The 16,084-nt window shown below is 41.8% G+C and overlaps 1 protein-coding gene across 17 annotated transcripts in view; it reads right to left on the reverse strand.

Annotated features, from left to right (window-relative positions):
- MCF2L (MCF.2 cell line derived transforming sequence like) overlaps positions 1-16,084 on the reverse strand; it is a 376,751-nt gene that overhangs the window by 12,830 nt on the left and 347,837 nt on the right. For 15 of the 17 annotated variants that reach the window (XM_077296978.1, XM_077296977.1, XM_077296984.1 and 12 more), the window contains 6 exons: positions 15,748-15,814; positions 15,557-15,672; positions 15,222-15,314; positions 6,739-6,813; positions 4,161-4,288; positions 3,434-3,546 (listed from right to left, as the gene is read on the reverse strand). In XM_077296978.1, coding sequence (XP_077153093.1) covers positions 3,434-3,546; positions 4,161-4,288; positions 6,739-6,813; positions 15,222-15,314; positions 15,557-15,672; positions 15,748-15,814 — 592 coding nt within the window. The remainder of the gene's footprint in view (positions 1-3,433; positions 3,547-4,160; positions 4,289-6,738; positions 6,814-15,221; positions 15,315-15,556; positions 15,673-15,747; positions 15,815-16,084) is intronic. The other 2 variants (XM_077296980.1, XM_077296986.1) reach the window with 2 other exon arrangements.

Here is a 16,084-nt window from a genome sequence, read left to right on the forward strand (position 1 = left end):
ATTTCAACATCCCCTTGCTTTTCCAATCTCCCAATCTGCTTCTCACCTTTTATCTCTAAGCTCCTCTTTTGGCCTCTCGCAGCTTACTAACTCTCAAATGCATGAAGATGGTAACTCCCTCGACTTGGTCTTCTCCCGGCTTTGCTCAGTGAATGATTTCACAAACTCCCCTCTTCCGCTCTCTGACCACAACCTTCTTTCATTCTCTATCAAAAACTGCCAACCTGCTCAGGTCACCCCACTTTCCACATTCATAGAAACATCCAGGCCATTAAAGGGACTCTGTCACCTGAATTTGGAGGGAACAATTTTCAGTCATATGGGCGGGGTTTTCGGGTGTTTGATTCACCCTTTCCTTACCCGCTGGCTGCATGCTGGCTGCAATATTGGATTGAAGTTCATTCTCTGTCCTCCGTAGTACATGCCTGCACAAGGCAATCTTGCCTTACGCAGGCGTGTACTATGGAGGACAGAGAATGAACTTTAATCCAATATTGCAGTCAGCATGCAGCCAGCGGGTAAGGAAAGGGTGAATCAAACACCCGAAAACCCCGCCCATATGACTGAAAATTGTTCCCTCCAAATTCAGGTGACAGAGTCCCTTTAACACCCAGAAACTTATGAAGAACTTGCAGCCCTCATTGGCCCCAATCTCCTCCATCTCATGTCCTGAGTCTGCACTGAAGCATTATAATGAAACCCTGCAAAGTGCCCTGGATGACATTGCACCTCCTATACATAGGACAACTCGGCACAGACGGCGACAACCGTGGCACATGCTGCAAACACATTTCCTGCAGCGGTGCTCCAGGTGTGCCGAACGTCTGTGGAGAAAATCTAATCTACCCGAAGATTTCATCCATTATAAGTTCATGCTTAAAACATACAATGCTGCCCTTCACCTCTCCAAACAAACCTATTTTAACACCCTCATCATCTCACTGTCTAATAACCCTAAACGACTCTTTGACACTTTTCATTCTCTACTCAACCCAAGAGTGCAGGCCCCAACCACGGATCTCCGCGCTGACGATCAGGCCAATGACCACATCCGACAGGAAATTATCTCCCAATCCCTTCATATCATGCACTGTCCTCCCTCCCCCACTGCATCTAGCTCACTCTCTGACTTTCAACCAGTTACAGAAGAAGAAGTAATCAGGCTCCTTGCATCTTCTCGCCCAACCACTTGCACCAATGACCCCATTCCGTCATATCTCCTCCAGTCCCTTTCCTCGGCTGTCACCTCTCACCTAATAAAAATATTCAACCTCGCTCTCTCTCTTCTGGTATTTTTCCCCTCCACATTTAAGCATGCATCATACATCCATTACTTAAAAAACCATTCCTCGATCAAAACTGTGCCGCTAATTATAGACCTGTCTCTAATCTTCCCTTCATCTCAAAACTCTCGAACACCTGGTCCACTCCCATCTTATCCGCTATCTCGCAGATAACTCTCTTCTCAACCCTCTTCAATCTGGTTTCCGCTCTTTACACTCTACTGAAACTGCCCTCACTAAAGTCTCTAATGATCTACTAACAGCAAAATCTAATGGTTACTACTCCATGCTAATTCTCTTGGATCTCTCTGCAGCATTCGACACTGTGGATCATCAGCTCCTCCTCACAATGCTCTGCTCCATCTGCCTCAAGGACACCGTTCTCTCCTGGTTCTCCTCCCGTCTCTCTGACCGCTCCTTCACTGTATCTTTTGCTGGTTCCTCCTCCTCTCACCTTCCCTTACTGTGGGGTTCCTCAAGGATCAGTCCTAGGCCCCCTCCTCTTCTCTTTGTATACTGCCCCTATTGGACAAACAATCAGTAGATTTGGTTTCCAGTACCATCTCTATGCTGATGACACCCAATTATACACTTCTTCTCCCGATATCACACCTGCCTTTTTAGAAAACACCAGTGATTGTCTTACCGCTGTCTCTAATATCATGTCCTTTCTCTATCTGAAACTGAACCTGTCAAAAACTGAACCAATATTCTTTCCTTGAAGTTGCTGATGAATCATTAACAGGCAACAACATACTGGTGAAAGAAGAACACACCCTCAGAAGAGGTTTCTTAATGTGTGAGACTTATCATGTCAGAGAGCCTGATTCTCCTTGTGCATGACTAAAAAGTACTGAGAGTAGAGCAAAGATGACAAACCTTTCAGATAAGGTTTCAGCAATCAGTGTAGGGGGAGGAGCAGCATAGCTGAGGTTAGCTGTATCACACTACAAACCCTTCTCTTAGCTCTATTCCTCTCATAGCACTGTCACCGCTCCTATACTGCCCCTCTCCAAAACTGCCTGTCCAGAGATACATTAGTAATTTCACTTATGCCTTTTGTGTTCACAGCAACTTGTACTTGCTCTGCAGTGAAATCAGAGCAGGTTGTCATTATGTGCCTTACACAAGAGTAACCTGCTTGTTCTGTGCTACTCCTGTGAGATATAATGGCAGCCTGCTCTAATCTCACGGCAAAGCAATTACAAGTTGCTGTGAGCATAACAGATATGATTGCGTCTACTGATACATTTCTGGACAAGTAGTGTGGGTGAGGAGCAGAACAGCAGAGGTGAGAGCACTATGAGAGGGAAAGAGCTGATAGAAGAGCTTGTAATGTGACACAGCGAAAATCAGCTGTGCTCCCCCTTCCTGATACCACACACTGACTGTTGGGAACTTTTCTGTAAGGTGTTCGTCTTCTGTGTTCTACTCCAAGCACTTCTTAGACCAGGAGATCAAAGCTGTCTGACATTATATTACTGTATGACATTATATCTAATGTTACAAAACATTCAGTGTGAACAATATGTAAAAACATTGAAGGAGTGAATGCCTTTTCACACAATTAAAGCATGTAACATGTGGGGAGCTTCAATATACCATCTACATAATTACGAATAAGAAACTTAAATAAGTATTAAAGGGGCTATTTTTTTTACTATTAGCCAAAAAACTAACAGGCTGGTAGTTGCTAACTACCTGCCTCTTCTATCCGATGCTGGCTCAGAACAGTCACTGATTACTCCTGCCGGTGATTCAGCTTCTCCATGTCAACAGAGCAGCTATTCCTTTTCCATGGGGTTCTGTTGACGGGTTGTGACTGTGCCGATGTCATACTGACTGACAGCCAGCTTACCGCAGTGAAACAGTGGGGAACCGAATTTAAATCGCCATGACATTGGCGGTAATGCCGTATCAACAGAGCAGAGCGAATAGAAACAGCTGCTCTGTTGATGTGACACCAGAAGTTGCAGACTCGCTGGTAGGAGTGGTCAGTGATCACTCGGTGCTGGCAGAGATCTGTGCTGGGCAGAACAGGCAAGTAATTAACAACTACCTGTCTCTTTAGTTTTTAGGCCAACAGTAAAAAAATAATATACGGTAGTCCTGGATATCATCTTCAAAAGCAAAGCCCTGACAGTACTCACCACACTCCATCCTCTTCTTCACGGATCAGCTGAACTATGTCTCCACTTTTCACTGGGAGGTCTTCTAACCCTCGCTTCTCACAGTCTGCCACAACAGTATATTTACCTGGACTCTGAAATCATACAAAACAGATTTCACTGGAAGTTCGAAAATATTCAGAATTCAAAACAAAACCTGGTTAAATGACACCAGAAATCAGTATGTTCTCGTCCAATTCAGTCATTTGAGTGCTTTTTGGGGTACATTTTTGTGTATTATTTTTTTGTACAGATCTGTGGAAAAATATAACAGAGCCAGGGTATATCAAAAATTGGTAGCCAATGGAAATTATCATACATTTTTGGTAATGTATACACTGTTTGATAACACTGAGTTCATATCTCAGCAACTAGGGACTATGCAAAATGCAATGGTGTATATGGGACGTCCAAAATTGGTGTATGAGGTTTGGAGAATTGTGAACTTTTTGGTGAAATGGACCTTTAATATATTGTTATATTTGATATTTATATAATTCAAATTAATTTTTGTTATATGGATTTAGGTTAGCAGAGAACTCAATCTGCTCACTTTATATAAAGTTTACTAATAACTTTTCAAAGACAATAAATAGCAGCTTACCACTAGAGTATCTTAATGGGCTATGCCAGTAGCATGTTAATTTACATACAGTAGATACAAAAGGGTTAATAAAATGAACATAGTTTGGCCAACTACAGTTTTTACCAGCTTTTTATCTGTTGTTTCTGCCGTTTCATCTTCTGCATCTGAAGAATTAATTGGATCTTCACCACTAGACCATCCATCATTGTTTTCTTCTGAAACTTCTAGTGATTGAGAAGTCCTGTTCCAACCTAATAGTGAGAAAATTATATGGCTTTTCTGAGTGAGCAAAACTTTACTAACAAGAGTCTTTAAAAGAGTGAATGTACTTTGTGGTCTCTTATATCATGATGTTCATGACATCTGGCCACTGTAAGTGGCACGATATTTACAAGTGAATGGCAATGAAAACATGATTCATTGACGTACTTTCCAATGCTCTATTATTTACGTGCACGCTCCCTTGTAAGTCCACTGCACTCAGAAACTACATGCAATGAGGCATATGTATCCTTACATTTAGACATCACTTACAGATTTTGGAATACAATTTTCTAGTGCTACATTATATACGGTAGGCACTGTTCAAATAAAACAAATACCCACGTCAAGAGGAAGAAATAAACCTATCATCTTTCACCATCTCAGTATAAGATCAAACAAAACTTGAAATTTATTAAAACTATTTATTAATGTGACAGTTAAAATTAGCATCACACTTCTCAATGATATTTGAGAATTAATCTCTATGAGGACAGTGCTTGTAAAAGCACGGTGGCTCAGTGGTTAGCACTGCAGCCTTGCAGCGTTGGAGTCCTGGATTCAAATCCCACCAAGGACAACATCTGCAAGGAGTTTGTATGTTCTCCTCGTGGGTTTCCTCCGGGTTTCCAGTTTCCTCCCACATTCCAAAGACATACTGAGGGAATTTAGATTGAGCCCCATGAGGGACAGCGATGATTATGTATGCAAACTGTAAAGCGCTGTGGAATATGTTAGCGCTATATAAAATTAAAGATTATTATTAACGGTTTTATTCTCCCAACCTGAGCATTTTTTATTATCGGGAACTGAGTGGTACATAGGGAGATGGGACAAAAGAGAGATATTATTATGTATGAGAGAATGAAATATAGGGAATATTATCATCACAGATCTGATGACAAGAAATGCCTATAGAATTATGAGTCCGGAGTCATTTCTCATTTACGCACATTGACGCCCATCTCTCTTTCAGGATATAAGTAGATTGATTGGAGTGCCCGCATTGCACACCATATAGATTGTGATGTGGCGACAAATTAAAGATTATATTAACCTGCCTGATAGGTTTCACCATAAAATAGCATCATCAAATGGCCCAAGGGCTAATGCTTATGCTCCTTGATAATGCTGTTTGTCAGATAAAATAATCTTTTAACTGGCACCACTTCTCAATCTATATGGTGCGAGCTTCAGGCACTCCAATCCATCTATTTATATTGGGATAGAGAGATGGGAGTCAATGGGAGTAAATAAGAAATGACTTAAGATTCATAGCTAAGGATCTATTGGCATTTCTTGGCATCAAATCTGTGATAATATTACTCACCCATATTTCATTCTCTTATCATACATCATACTATCTCTCTTTCCTCTCATCTCCTTATATACCATTTAGTTCTCCTTAACAAAACGGTTCATGTTGGGAGAATAACACTATTTAGCCTACAACCTGCAGTGATCGTCAATCTACTGAACCACTGCACCACCCGCTCTCCCCTCTCCTAGTGTATCCTCGCCCACCCCCTGTAGATTGAGCCCTCGCGGGCAGGGTCCTCTCTCCTTCTGTACTTGTGTGCCTTTTATTGCTCATTGTATTTGTCTATATTTGCCCCTTTTTTCACATGTAAAGAGCCATGGAATAAATGGCGCTATAAAAATGAATTCTCAAATAAATAATACTGAGAAGAGTGATAATAATTTTAGCTATCATATAACACATCAATGAATAGTTTTAATAATATCTAATAAAACACAAGTTTTGTAAGATTGTATCATTAGATAATTAGAAGATTGGTTGATTGCTTCCTCTGGACGTTAGCATTTGTTTTGTCTTTACACCATATCATCATCTATAGGTCTCTTTACTTAGTTCTGTTCACGAGCCATGCTTCCCTAAAATAGTTCCCTGCTGATCAACCACTAGAGCCACAAAACCATCAAATTACTGATTTTTTGTGCTGTATAAATAAGTCAAAAGCAGAAAGGAACACATCCACTGCAATCAAGACCAGGGGTCCTCCTTATACCTCTCCGACGCATGTCTGCTGAAGTCAGGTGAGATGTGCTAAGCCATTTGGACTTCGTCAGAATAAGAACTGAAGCGGTATCTGTGAAAGAGCTTGTGATAAATTCTCTTATCCTAATAGCACCATTTCACATGAATCATAGGTTATTGTTAGGTTACGGAATTTTTCTGAAATATCAAACACTTGCAAAGCTACAGGCGTTCCGTAACTTGAGAAAATATGGATCATGCTTCAATTGAAACCACATTTTAAACACCTAAAAACAAAACTAAAACAGAACAGTGATATAGAAGCACATATCTATATCAGTCAGTGACTGGTAGAAGTAATAAATAAGGGCGGGGACATAATACTTGGTGCACGGTGAAATAACAGTCTGAAGAATGAAACATTGAGTCACTCTACAGTACCTCTTAAACCAAATGGAGTTGGGTCACTCTTTACTTCATGGCGTTTAGTTTTTTTGTCAGGGCTGGTAGGAGAAGCTGCAGAAGGACGAACAGGAAAAACATAGAAACACAGGTGGTGAAGATTCGGAGAGGATAGAATGATACATGAGTAAAGTTCACACCTTTGAGTTATTTAGGGTGCAGTTTTGGTGGGTAAATGAACAGTTATTTTACCTTGTTGTTTAGAATCCATTTTGCCTATTTTGTCCACGTACTAATGCAAATTGTACATACCTCCAATACTCATAAATAACAATGATGAAACTTCTGTGTGATTATGGGATGCTATACTGAGCTCTTAAAACATCTCTCCTAAAAAATTGCCCTTTGTGACTAAGAGGGCTTCAGATGTATGAACTTTCTGAATGAGGACTTATTAGTGCATTCTGCAAACAAATCAGCCAGGTTCTCTTTTGAACACACGGGATGCTCAGCCTCACTAATTGGAATTTTGGGTGGAATTTTCAGGATCCATCTGGTGACAATCTAAATTACATTTTTTTAATAAATAGTTCCAAACTTACCTTAAAGGGTTATCCACTACTAGGACATCCCTTTCTCACTTGAAATGTTTGCCCTCATTGAAATAAAAACACCTCCCGTCCCGCCGCCATTCCAGCAGTGTCAGCAGTCGCATTCCCGGGGCTCAAATAGGGTTGTTACAGCCCTGCACTCAATCATCGCGGGTGTCACTGTCCCACCCTTAGGATGTATAAGTAATCAATAGGAAGTCAGGGCTGCGATTGGCCACTCACTTCCTGTTTATTACTTATATGTCTGAAGGCAGTGATAGTAACGCCGGCACTGTTTGGGCGCAGGGCTCACAAGTTATAACAACCTCACATGAGCCCCAGGAACGAGAGTGCAGTCACCGCCGGAATGGTGCTGGCACAGGAGGTGTTTATAGGTGTTTTTATTTTCATGGGGGCAAGCATTCAGAGTGGGGTGATTAATTCAGAATCACTTAATGGTCTGAATAGTTAGAGGTTCAAATTCTTTTCTTCTTAGTTATGAAAAAACTTTAGTTGAAAAAAAATGTTCAGGCTTTAGAAATGTCTGAAACAACAGTCCACTTCTGTTTAACATTAATCCACTTAGTAAAAGTTTTACAGATGCATATGAACTGGTTTCAATGTACACTGTCTCACAAAAGTGAGTACACCCCTCACATTTTTGTAAATATTTTATCATATCTTTTCATTCGACAACACTGAAGATCTGACACTTTGGTACAATGTAAAGTAGTCAGTGTACAGCTTGTATAACAGTGTGAATTTGGTGTGCCTTCTAAATAATGCAACACACAGCCATTAATGTCTAAACCGCTGGCAACAAAAATGTGTACACCCCTAAGTGAAAATGGTCAAAATGTCAATGCCATTTTCCCTCCTCAGTGTCATGTCACTCATTAGTGTTACAAGGTCTTAGGTGTTAATGGGGAGCAGGTGTGTTAAATTTGGTGTCATTGCTCTCAAACTCTCTCATACTGGTCATTGGAATTTCAACAAAGCACGTCATAGCAAAGAACTCTCTGAGGATCTGAAAAAAAGAATTGTTGCTTTACATAAAGATGGCCTAGGCTATAAGAAGATTGACACCACCCAAAAACTGAGGTGCAGCATGGTGGCCAAGACCACAGAGCCGTTTAACAAGACAGGTTCCACTCGAAACTGGCGTTGCCATGATTGACCAAAAAGGTTGAGTGCACATGCTCAGTGTCATATCCAGAGGTTGCCTTTTAAAGACAGACCCCTGAGACCCCTGAGTGCTGTCAGTATTGCTGCAGAGGTTAAAAGGATGGGAGGCCAGCCTGTCATTGCTCAGACAATACGCTACCGCACACTACATCACATTGGTCTGCATAGCTTTTGTCCCAGAAGGAAGCCTCTTCTAAATATGATGCACAAGAAAGCCCACAAACAGTTTGCTGAAGACAAGCAGACTAAGGTCATGGCTTACTGGAACTATGTCCTGTGGTCTGATAAGAACAAAATAATCTTATTTGGTTCAGATGGTGTAAAGCGTGTGTGATTGCAACCAGGTGCGAAGTACAAAGACAAATGCTTCTCACCTACAGTCAAGCATGGTGGTGGGACTGCCATGGTTTGGGGCTGCATGAGTGCTGCCGGCTGTGGGGAGCTACAATTGATGGAGGGGACCATGAATGCCAATTTATACTGTGACATCCTGAAGCAGAGCATGATACTCACCCTTTAGAAAATGAGCCACAGGGCAGTATTCCAACATGATAATGAACACAAATACACCTCCATGATGACCACTGCCTTGCTTAAGAAACTGAGGGTAAAGTTGTTGGATTGGTCAAGCATGTCTCCAGACCAAAACCCTATTGAGTATCTATGGGACATCCTGAAACAGAACATCCACCAGCAACCTATGAAGCTCTAGTGAACTCTATACCCAAAAGAGTTATGAAAGTGCTTGAAAATAATGATGAGCGAGTGTACTCGTTGCTCGGGTTTTCCCGAGCATGCTCGGGTGGTCTCCGAGTACTGCTCGGAGATTTAGTTTTCGTTGCCTCAGTTGCATGATTTACAGCTGATAGACAGCTTGAATACATGTGGGGATTCCCTACCAACCAGGCAACCCCCACATATACTCAGGCTGGATAGCAGCTGTAAATCATGCAGCTGTGTCAACAAAAATGAAATCTCCGAGCAGTTACAAATACTTGGAGACCACCAGAGCGTGCTCGGGAAAACCTGAGCAACGAGTACACTCGCTCATCACTAGTGGCCACATAAAATATTTATATTTTTACCATTTTCACTTAGGCGTGTACTCACTTTTGTTGCTAGTGGTTTAGACATTAATGACTATGAGTTGAGTTATTTAGAGGGCGCATCAAATTCACACTCTTAGGCCTCTTTCACACGTCCAGATAATTCCGGTACCGGAGAAATCGGTACCGGAGTTATCCGTGTCTGTGTGTCCGTGTGCTCACGTGGCACATCAGTGTGGCACACGTGCGGCATCCGTGTGCCGCCTGAGGACCACACGGACCGTGCAGGAGAGACAGTGCTACACTAAGCGCTGTCGCCCCCCGCTGTGGTGCTGAAGGCGGCATTCATCTCTTCTCCCCCGCGGGAGAGAGGAGATGAATGATCAATTTTTATTTTTTTTTTGTTAAAAATAAAGTTGCTGAGACCTCCCGCCTCCCATCCCCAGTGCGCCGCCCGGCCCCTTGCAGAAGAAATACTCACCCGGCTCCCGCGATGTCTCCTCTCTCCTCTCAGCGCTGGCCCCTTGTCCTGTGTGAGCGGTCACGTGGGACCGCTCATTACAGTGAGGAATGTGCACATATTTCTCACTGTAATGAGCGGTCCCACGTGACCGCTCACACAGGAGAAGGGGCCAGCGCTGAGAGGAGAGAGGAGACATCGCGGGAGCCGGGTGAGTATTTCTTCTGCAAGGGGCCGGTCGGTGCACTGGGGATGGGAGGCGGGAGGTCCCAGCAACTTTATTTTTAACAAAAAAAAAATAAAAAAAATTGATCATTCATCTCTTCTCTCCCGCGGGGGAGAAGAGATGAATGCCGCCTTCAGCACCACACAGGGGGGACAGCGCTTACTGTAGCGCTGTCTCTCCTGCGGGCTTTACGTGCACACGGAGGAGAGTGCACACTGTTCTCCGTGTGCAGGACATATTTCTGTACGTGCTGCCGGAGAAACACGGACATGTCTCCGTGTTTTGCACACGGACACACGGTCCATGAAAACACGGAGACATGTGCATAGACCCATTCATTTGAATGGGTCTACGTGTGTCAGTGTCTCCGGTACGTGAGAAAACTGTCACTACACGTACCGGAGACACTGACGTGTGAAAGAGGCCTTATACAAGCTGTACCCTGACTACTTTACATTGTATCAAAGAGTCAGATCTTCAGTGTTGTCCCATGAAAAGATATAATAAAATATTTACAAAAATGTGATGGTGTACTCACTTTTGTGAGATACTGTACATTCATTTTTACTCTTTCCATAGTCAGCAGACCTCAAATAAAATACTGCAAAAAGCCGCAAATACTTGCAGAAGGCTTGAGAAACGTAGGCTCCTTCTAGCATTGCAGTGAAAGAACAAGCATGATATAATGTGGACAATATAGGAGCGAGCAAAATTTTCCAAAGGTGTCAAGCATAAAAAAACTGACACTACATCAATTTATTTAGCTTTACGCTCATTATAGCTACACGGCATTCCAGAAAAACTCAAAGGCTACAACACATTAGTAAATGAAAAACAGGACCAGAGATTATTAACAACAGTGGCAGTGACATTATAAAGCTGAAAGACAGATGCTTCAAAAATTAGTATTTTATTAGTAACACTGTAAAGAAAAATACTATTCTAAAAGAATTTTCCCTATGGAAAGCATGTATTGGGATTTCTGTATAAATAAGTTAAAGGGAATCTGTCACTAGGTTTTTGCTATTTAATCTGCTAGCAGCATGATGTAGGGGTCAGGGTCATGTATGTTATTTATCAGTCTGACTTTATTAGAGAGCCTGGAAATCCTGAGATAGTTGTATTTATAAAGGAACACAGCACATGGCCGCATAACACCAGCCCATGGGTTGTGTCCGTTATCGCAAATCAATTTCATTGAAAAAAATGGAGTTAAGCTGCAATACCACATACAAGGGAAGCTGTGCTAATTAATTAGAAAACTGCAGGTGACCTGCTATACTAAGACTTCATGTTTTAGTATAGTGTTTCTTTTCAAGAAATAGCTGGTGCAGTTAACCAGTACAACATCCTTATAGGACACTTTTAAATGGTTTCTTTTGGCTACACTGTGTTCCCTATAGCATCTCACAACACAAGTTCTAAACCGCAGACAGCCAGAGAGCTGGCACTGTAAGTACGACACAGGAGCTACACCTTAACAGGGCTCTCCAGGAAAAGAAAAATAACAGAATAGCATTACATATGAATTCCTAAATACCCCTAATTAGCAAATTTTATAAATGCACCCGTCCTATTATATTATCAGAATAGGTGCCTGTGAGCATGTGCAGTAGGGAGCTCTGCTGCTATGACTTGGAGATGACCTGTCAATCTCTCTGCTGGTCACAGCAGCTGCTCAGCATTCAGAAAGTCAGGGTACACATCAATGTGAGCAGCCTTTTCTTACTTCAGCACCCCTGGTATTTCCAGTGTTAGAGCAGAAAGACAGGGCACATTGGTGTGTGACCTTCTTCTTACCTCAGCACTACTGGTATCTCTAGTATTAGACTAGATATATAGGGTGGACAGCAGTGTGAGCAGTCTCAACTTACCTCAGGACCCCTGATATCTCCAGTATTACATTAAATATACAGGGTGCACATCAATGTGAGAAGCCTCTTCTTACTTTAGCATCCCAAGTATCTCCAGTATTAGATCAGATATACAAGGTGCACATCAGTGTGAGCAGCCTCTTCTTACTTTAGCATCCCAAGTATCTCCAGTATTAGATCAGATATACAAGGTGCACATCAATGTGAGCAGGCTCTTCTTACTTTAGCATCCCAAGTATCTCCAGTATTAGATCAGATATACAAGGTGCACATCAATGTGAGCAGGCTCTTCTTACTTTAGCATCCCAAGTATCTCCAGTATTAGATCAGATATACAAGGTGCACATCAATGTGAGCAGGCTCTTCTTACTTTAGCATCCCAAGTATCTCCAGTATTAGATCAGATATACAAGGTGCACATCAGTGTGAGCAGCCTCTTCTTACTTTAGCATCCCAAGTATCTCCAGTATTAGATCAGATATACAGGGTGCACATCAATGTGAGCAGGCTCTTCTTACTTTAGCATCCCAAGTATCTCCAGTATTAGATCAGATATACAAGGTGCACATCAATGTGAGCAGGCTCTTCTTACTTTAGCATCCCAAGTATCTCCAGTATTAGATCAGATATACAAGGTGCACATCAGTGTGAGCAGCCTCTTCTTAATTCAGCATCCCAAGTATCTCCAGTATTAGATCAGATATACAAGGTGCACATCAATGTGAGCAGCCTCTTCTTACTTTAGCATCCCAAGTATCTCCAGTATTAGATCAGATATACAAGGTGCACATCAATGTGAGCAGCCTCTTCTTACTTTAGCATCCCAAGTATCTCCAGTATTAGATCAGATATACAAGGTGCACATCAATGTGAGCAGCCTCTTCTTACTTTAGCATCCCAAGTATCTCCAGTATTAGATCAGATATACAAGGTGCACATCAGTGTGAGCAGCCTCTTCTTAATTCAGCATCCCTGGCATCTCTAGTATAACATCAAGCAGACATGGTAAACACTTGAAAAAATGGTTATCCTGTCCAGCACTCAATTTTCTATTTTATCTAGTTAAAAAAGCTTTATTGATTCATAAAAAAGATACAAAAACACACAAGTTTAAAATCAGTTTGCAGCAGGTAGTATATAATAGTAGCTTGTTCACCATTTGAATATATGCACATCCAGTTTGGGAGGGATTTATTTAGAAAAGTCATTCAGTTCAGACCAAGAATTTGACTTAATGCCTTGCCATGACTAAGAACTGTTCAGTTTTTGCTGGATTTCCTGTTTTTAAACTTGTTATTTTTAAATCTTTTTAATAGATCAATAAAGCACTTTTATTTTACTTGGAAACTTTGGAGATCAAGTGCTGGACAAGATTACAGGTTTTTTTTCACACGTGTTCTATTTTCCTTCCAAGAGTTTTCCAGTTTTCATGCACATCATGAGAGTTCAAAGTTTTTTTTTGCGAGGTGAGCTGAACATTTTTTTGTGAATGGTTAGATAGGGTGGACAGCAGTGTGAGCAGACTCTTCTTATCTCAGCACCCCTGGTACCTCCAGTATTAGATCAGGTAGACATGGGGGACAGCAGAGTGAGCAGCCTCTTCTTATCTCAGCACCCCTGGTACCTCCAGTATTAGATAAGGTAGACATGGGGGACAGCAGAGTGAGCAGCCTCTTCTTATCTCAGCACCCCTGGTACCTCCAGTATTAGATAAGGTAGACATGGGGGACAGCAGAGTGAGCAGCCTCTCATTACTTCAGCACTCCAGGTCTCTCAAGTATTAGATCACGTAGACATGTGGGACAGCAGAGTGAGCAGCTTCTTCTTATCGCAGCACCCCTGGTACCTCCAGTATTAGATCAGGTAGACATGGGGGACAGCAGTGTGAGCAGCCTCTCATTACTTCAGCACTCCAGGTCTCTCAAGTATTAGATCACGTAGACATGTGGGACAGCAGAGTGAGCAGCCTCTTCTTATCTCAGCACCCCTGGTACCTCCAGTATTAGATCAGGTAGACATGGGGGACAGCAGTGTGAGCAGCCTCTCATTACTTCAGCACTCCAGGTCTCTCAAGTATTAGATCACGTAGACATGTGGGACAGCAGAGTGAGCAGCTTCTTCTTACCTCGGTTTCCCTGGTTTCTAGTATAACATCAGTATATCCACATACTGTAGAGCAAATCTTCCTACACATGAAGGGAGTAAAAGGAGGTCCCTGATGCACATGTTCACAGGCACTTGCAAGATTAATATTCAAGGACAGGTTTCGGTCATTGTAACATGAAGGCAATTTTAATATACTATAGGGATTACATCCATAGACAAAATGAGTGTGATTTGCAAATGAAAGTTATTTAGAAACTCTTTTATAATGACATTTTTATTTTATTGCCAGAGAACACCTTTAATGGGTATCAGTCTTCAGAATTAATCTGACCAATTTGAGGGCAGCATAAAGCAATGACAAACACCCTAATTATAGGACTGTGCCACTTTTGTCAAAATGCTGTAGTTTCCATAAAATCATAGTTGTAGAGCTCAAGATTGAGGCAACACGCAAGTCCTAATAATGGTGCACTGTGGAGTCCGTGGGGTTCATGAGCTGCAGGACTGACCCGACACGCCACAGCCACTGAGGGACATTGTTTTCCTAAACAAAGCAGTATGGAGATGGCTGACGAAAAGGACGATGGAGTTAGCTTGCTGCTCATGAATATGAAGACTTCAGGCTCAAATAGCGTCAGTTCAAATAGAGATAAAGATAAAACAGCTTACCCCGACTTTGTTAAAGAATGCAATGGATTTTCGAAAAGCGTAGCTGTGTCTACACTCATGATGGAATCTATTTTTTAACTCAATAAATTTTGAAAGCTTGAAAGCTGGATCATCTCCTCTTTTTTCAAATAGCGCCGGCGCAGTACTCGGAATTAATAAAAGTGACAGCATCTTGACGTGCAAGTGATACACCAACATAATCTGGATGTCTGTCACTTCTCTTTGTGGCATGCCAACATAAGCCTGATGACAGAGGACGCCTCACTGCACATTATCTGCTATATTAGTGCCTTAAGTGAAAAGAAATATGAAGGAGACTCAAGGATAGCATGGTTAGTGCATAGCTTCTAGCTGGCCTTAGATTACCTTTCTGAGTTTTGAGGTTAGGAAAAGCCTGCAAAGTGAAGCGCTTTTTTGAAACGGCAGAAGACTCTGGGGTAGGGCTAGTTACTGTGCCATCTAGAAATGAGAGAGACACAGGAGAAGAGAAATAGAGCCATGTGGAGTACACATACGGACATGCAGAGGTAGGGAGAACAACAGACATAAGGCACCAAAGCACAGACACAAGATAGGAGGATATTATATAGGGTGCTCGGGTTACATCTACAGTACCTTCCATCTAAACTCTCATTTATATCAATGATTTATCTAGTCATGGAATCAAAATAACAGAAATCACAATACATTTTCTTACTCACCTTTACTCTTCTCAAGGTACTTTGGTAATGTTACTAAAGAGGAGTCAGGACTTATTAAAGGCTCTGTTTTCCTTTCTTCTAGTTTTTTGACCTTTCCAGACTTACTTCTCAAAGGACTAAAAAAATGGATTGGAAAACGTCAGATTTCCTAATGGGGGAGGCACTGTGTGTACTCAGCGTCATTTACTTACCTGGTACTAGATGGGGTTGGTAATGGGGAACTGTTGGTGTGCTCCACTGACTTGTGTTGGCTGGCTTCTGAAAATATATATAGGTAACAAAGAGTTATTAAACATGAGCACGACAGAACAGAATTTTAATATGTGACTGAGAGGTGTAGAACGTCTAATCGAATAATCTTTTTACCCTTTATCCACATTTGAGGACGTCTGACACAAGTGATCACTGTGAAGTTACCGTACCTCGCATACATGATCATTGCCCATGGTACTGCTACAGCACATTATGATCACACATCACTACAGATTTTTACCCTATAAAAACCTCATCACTTATACTGCCAGTTAG

The sequence above is a fragment of the Ranitomeya variabilis genome, chromosome 3 (genome assembly GCF_051348905.1).
Source record: "Ranitomeya variabilis isolate aRanVar5 chromosome 3, aRanVar5.hap1, whole genome shotgun sequence".
NCBI classification, from domain to species: domain Eukaryota; kingdom Metazoa; phylum Chordata; class Amphibia; order Anura; family Dendrobatidae; genus Ranitomeya; species Ranitomeya variabilis.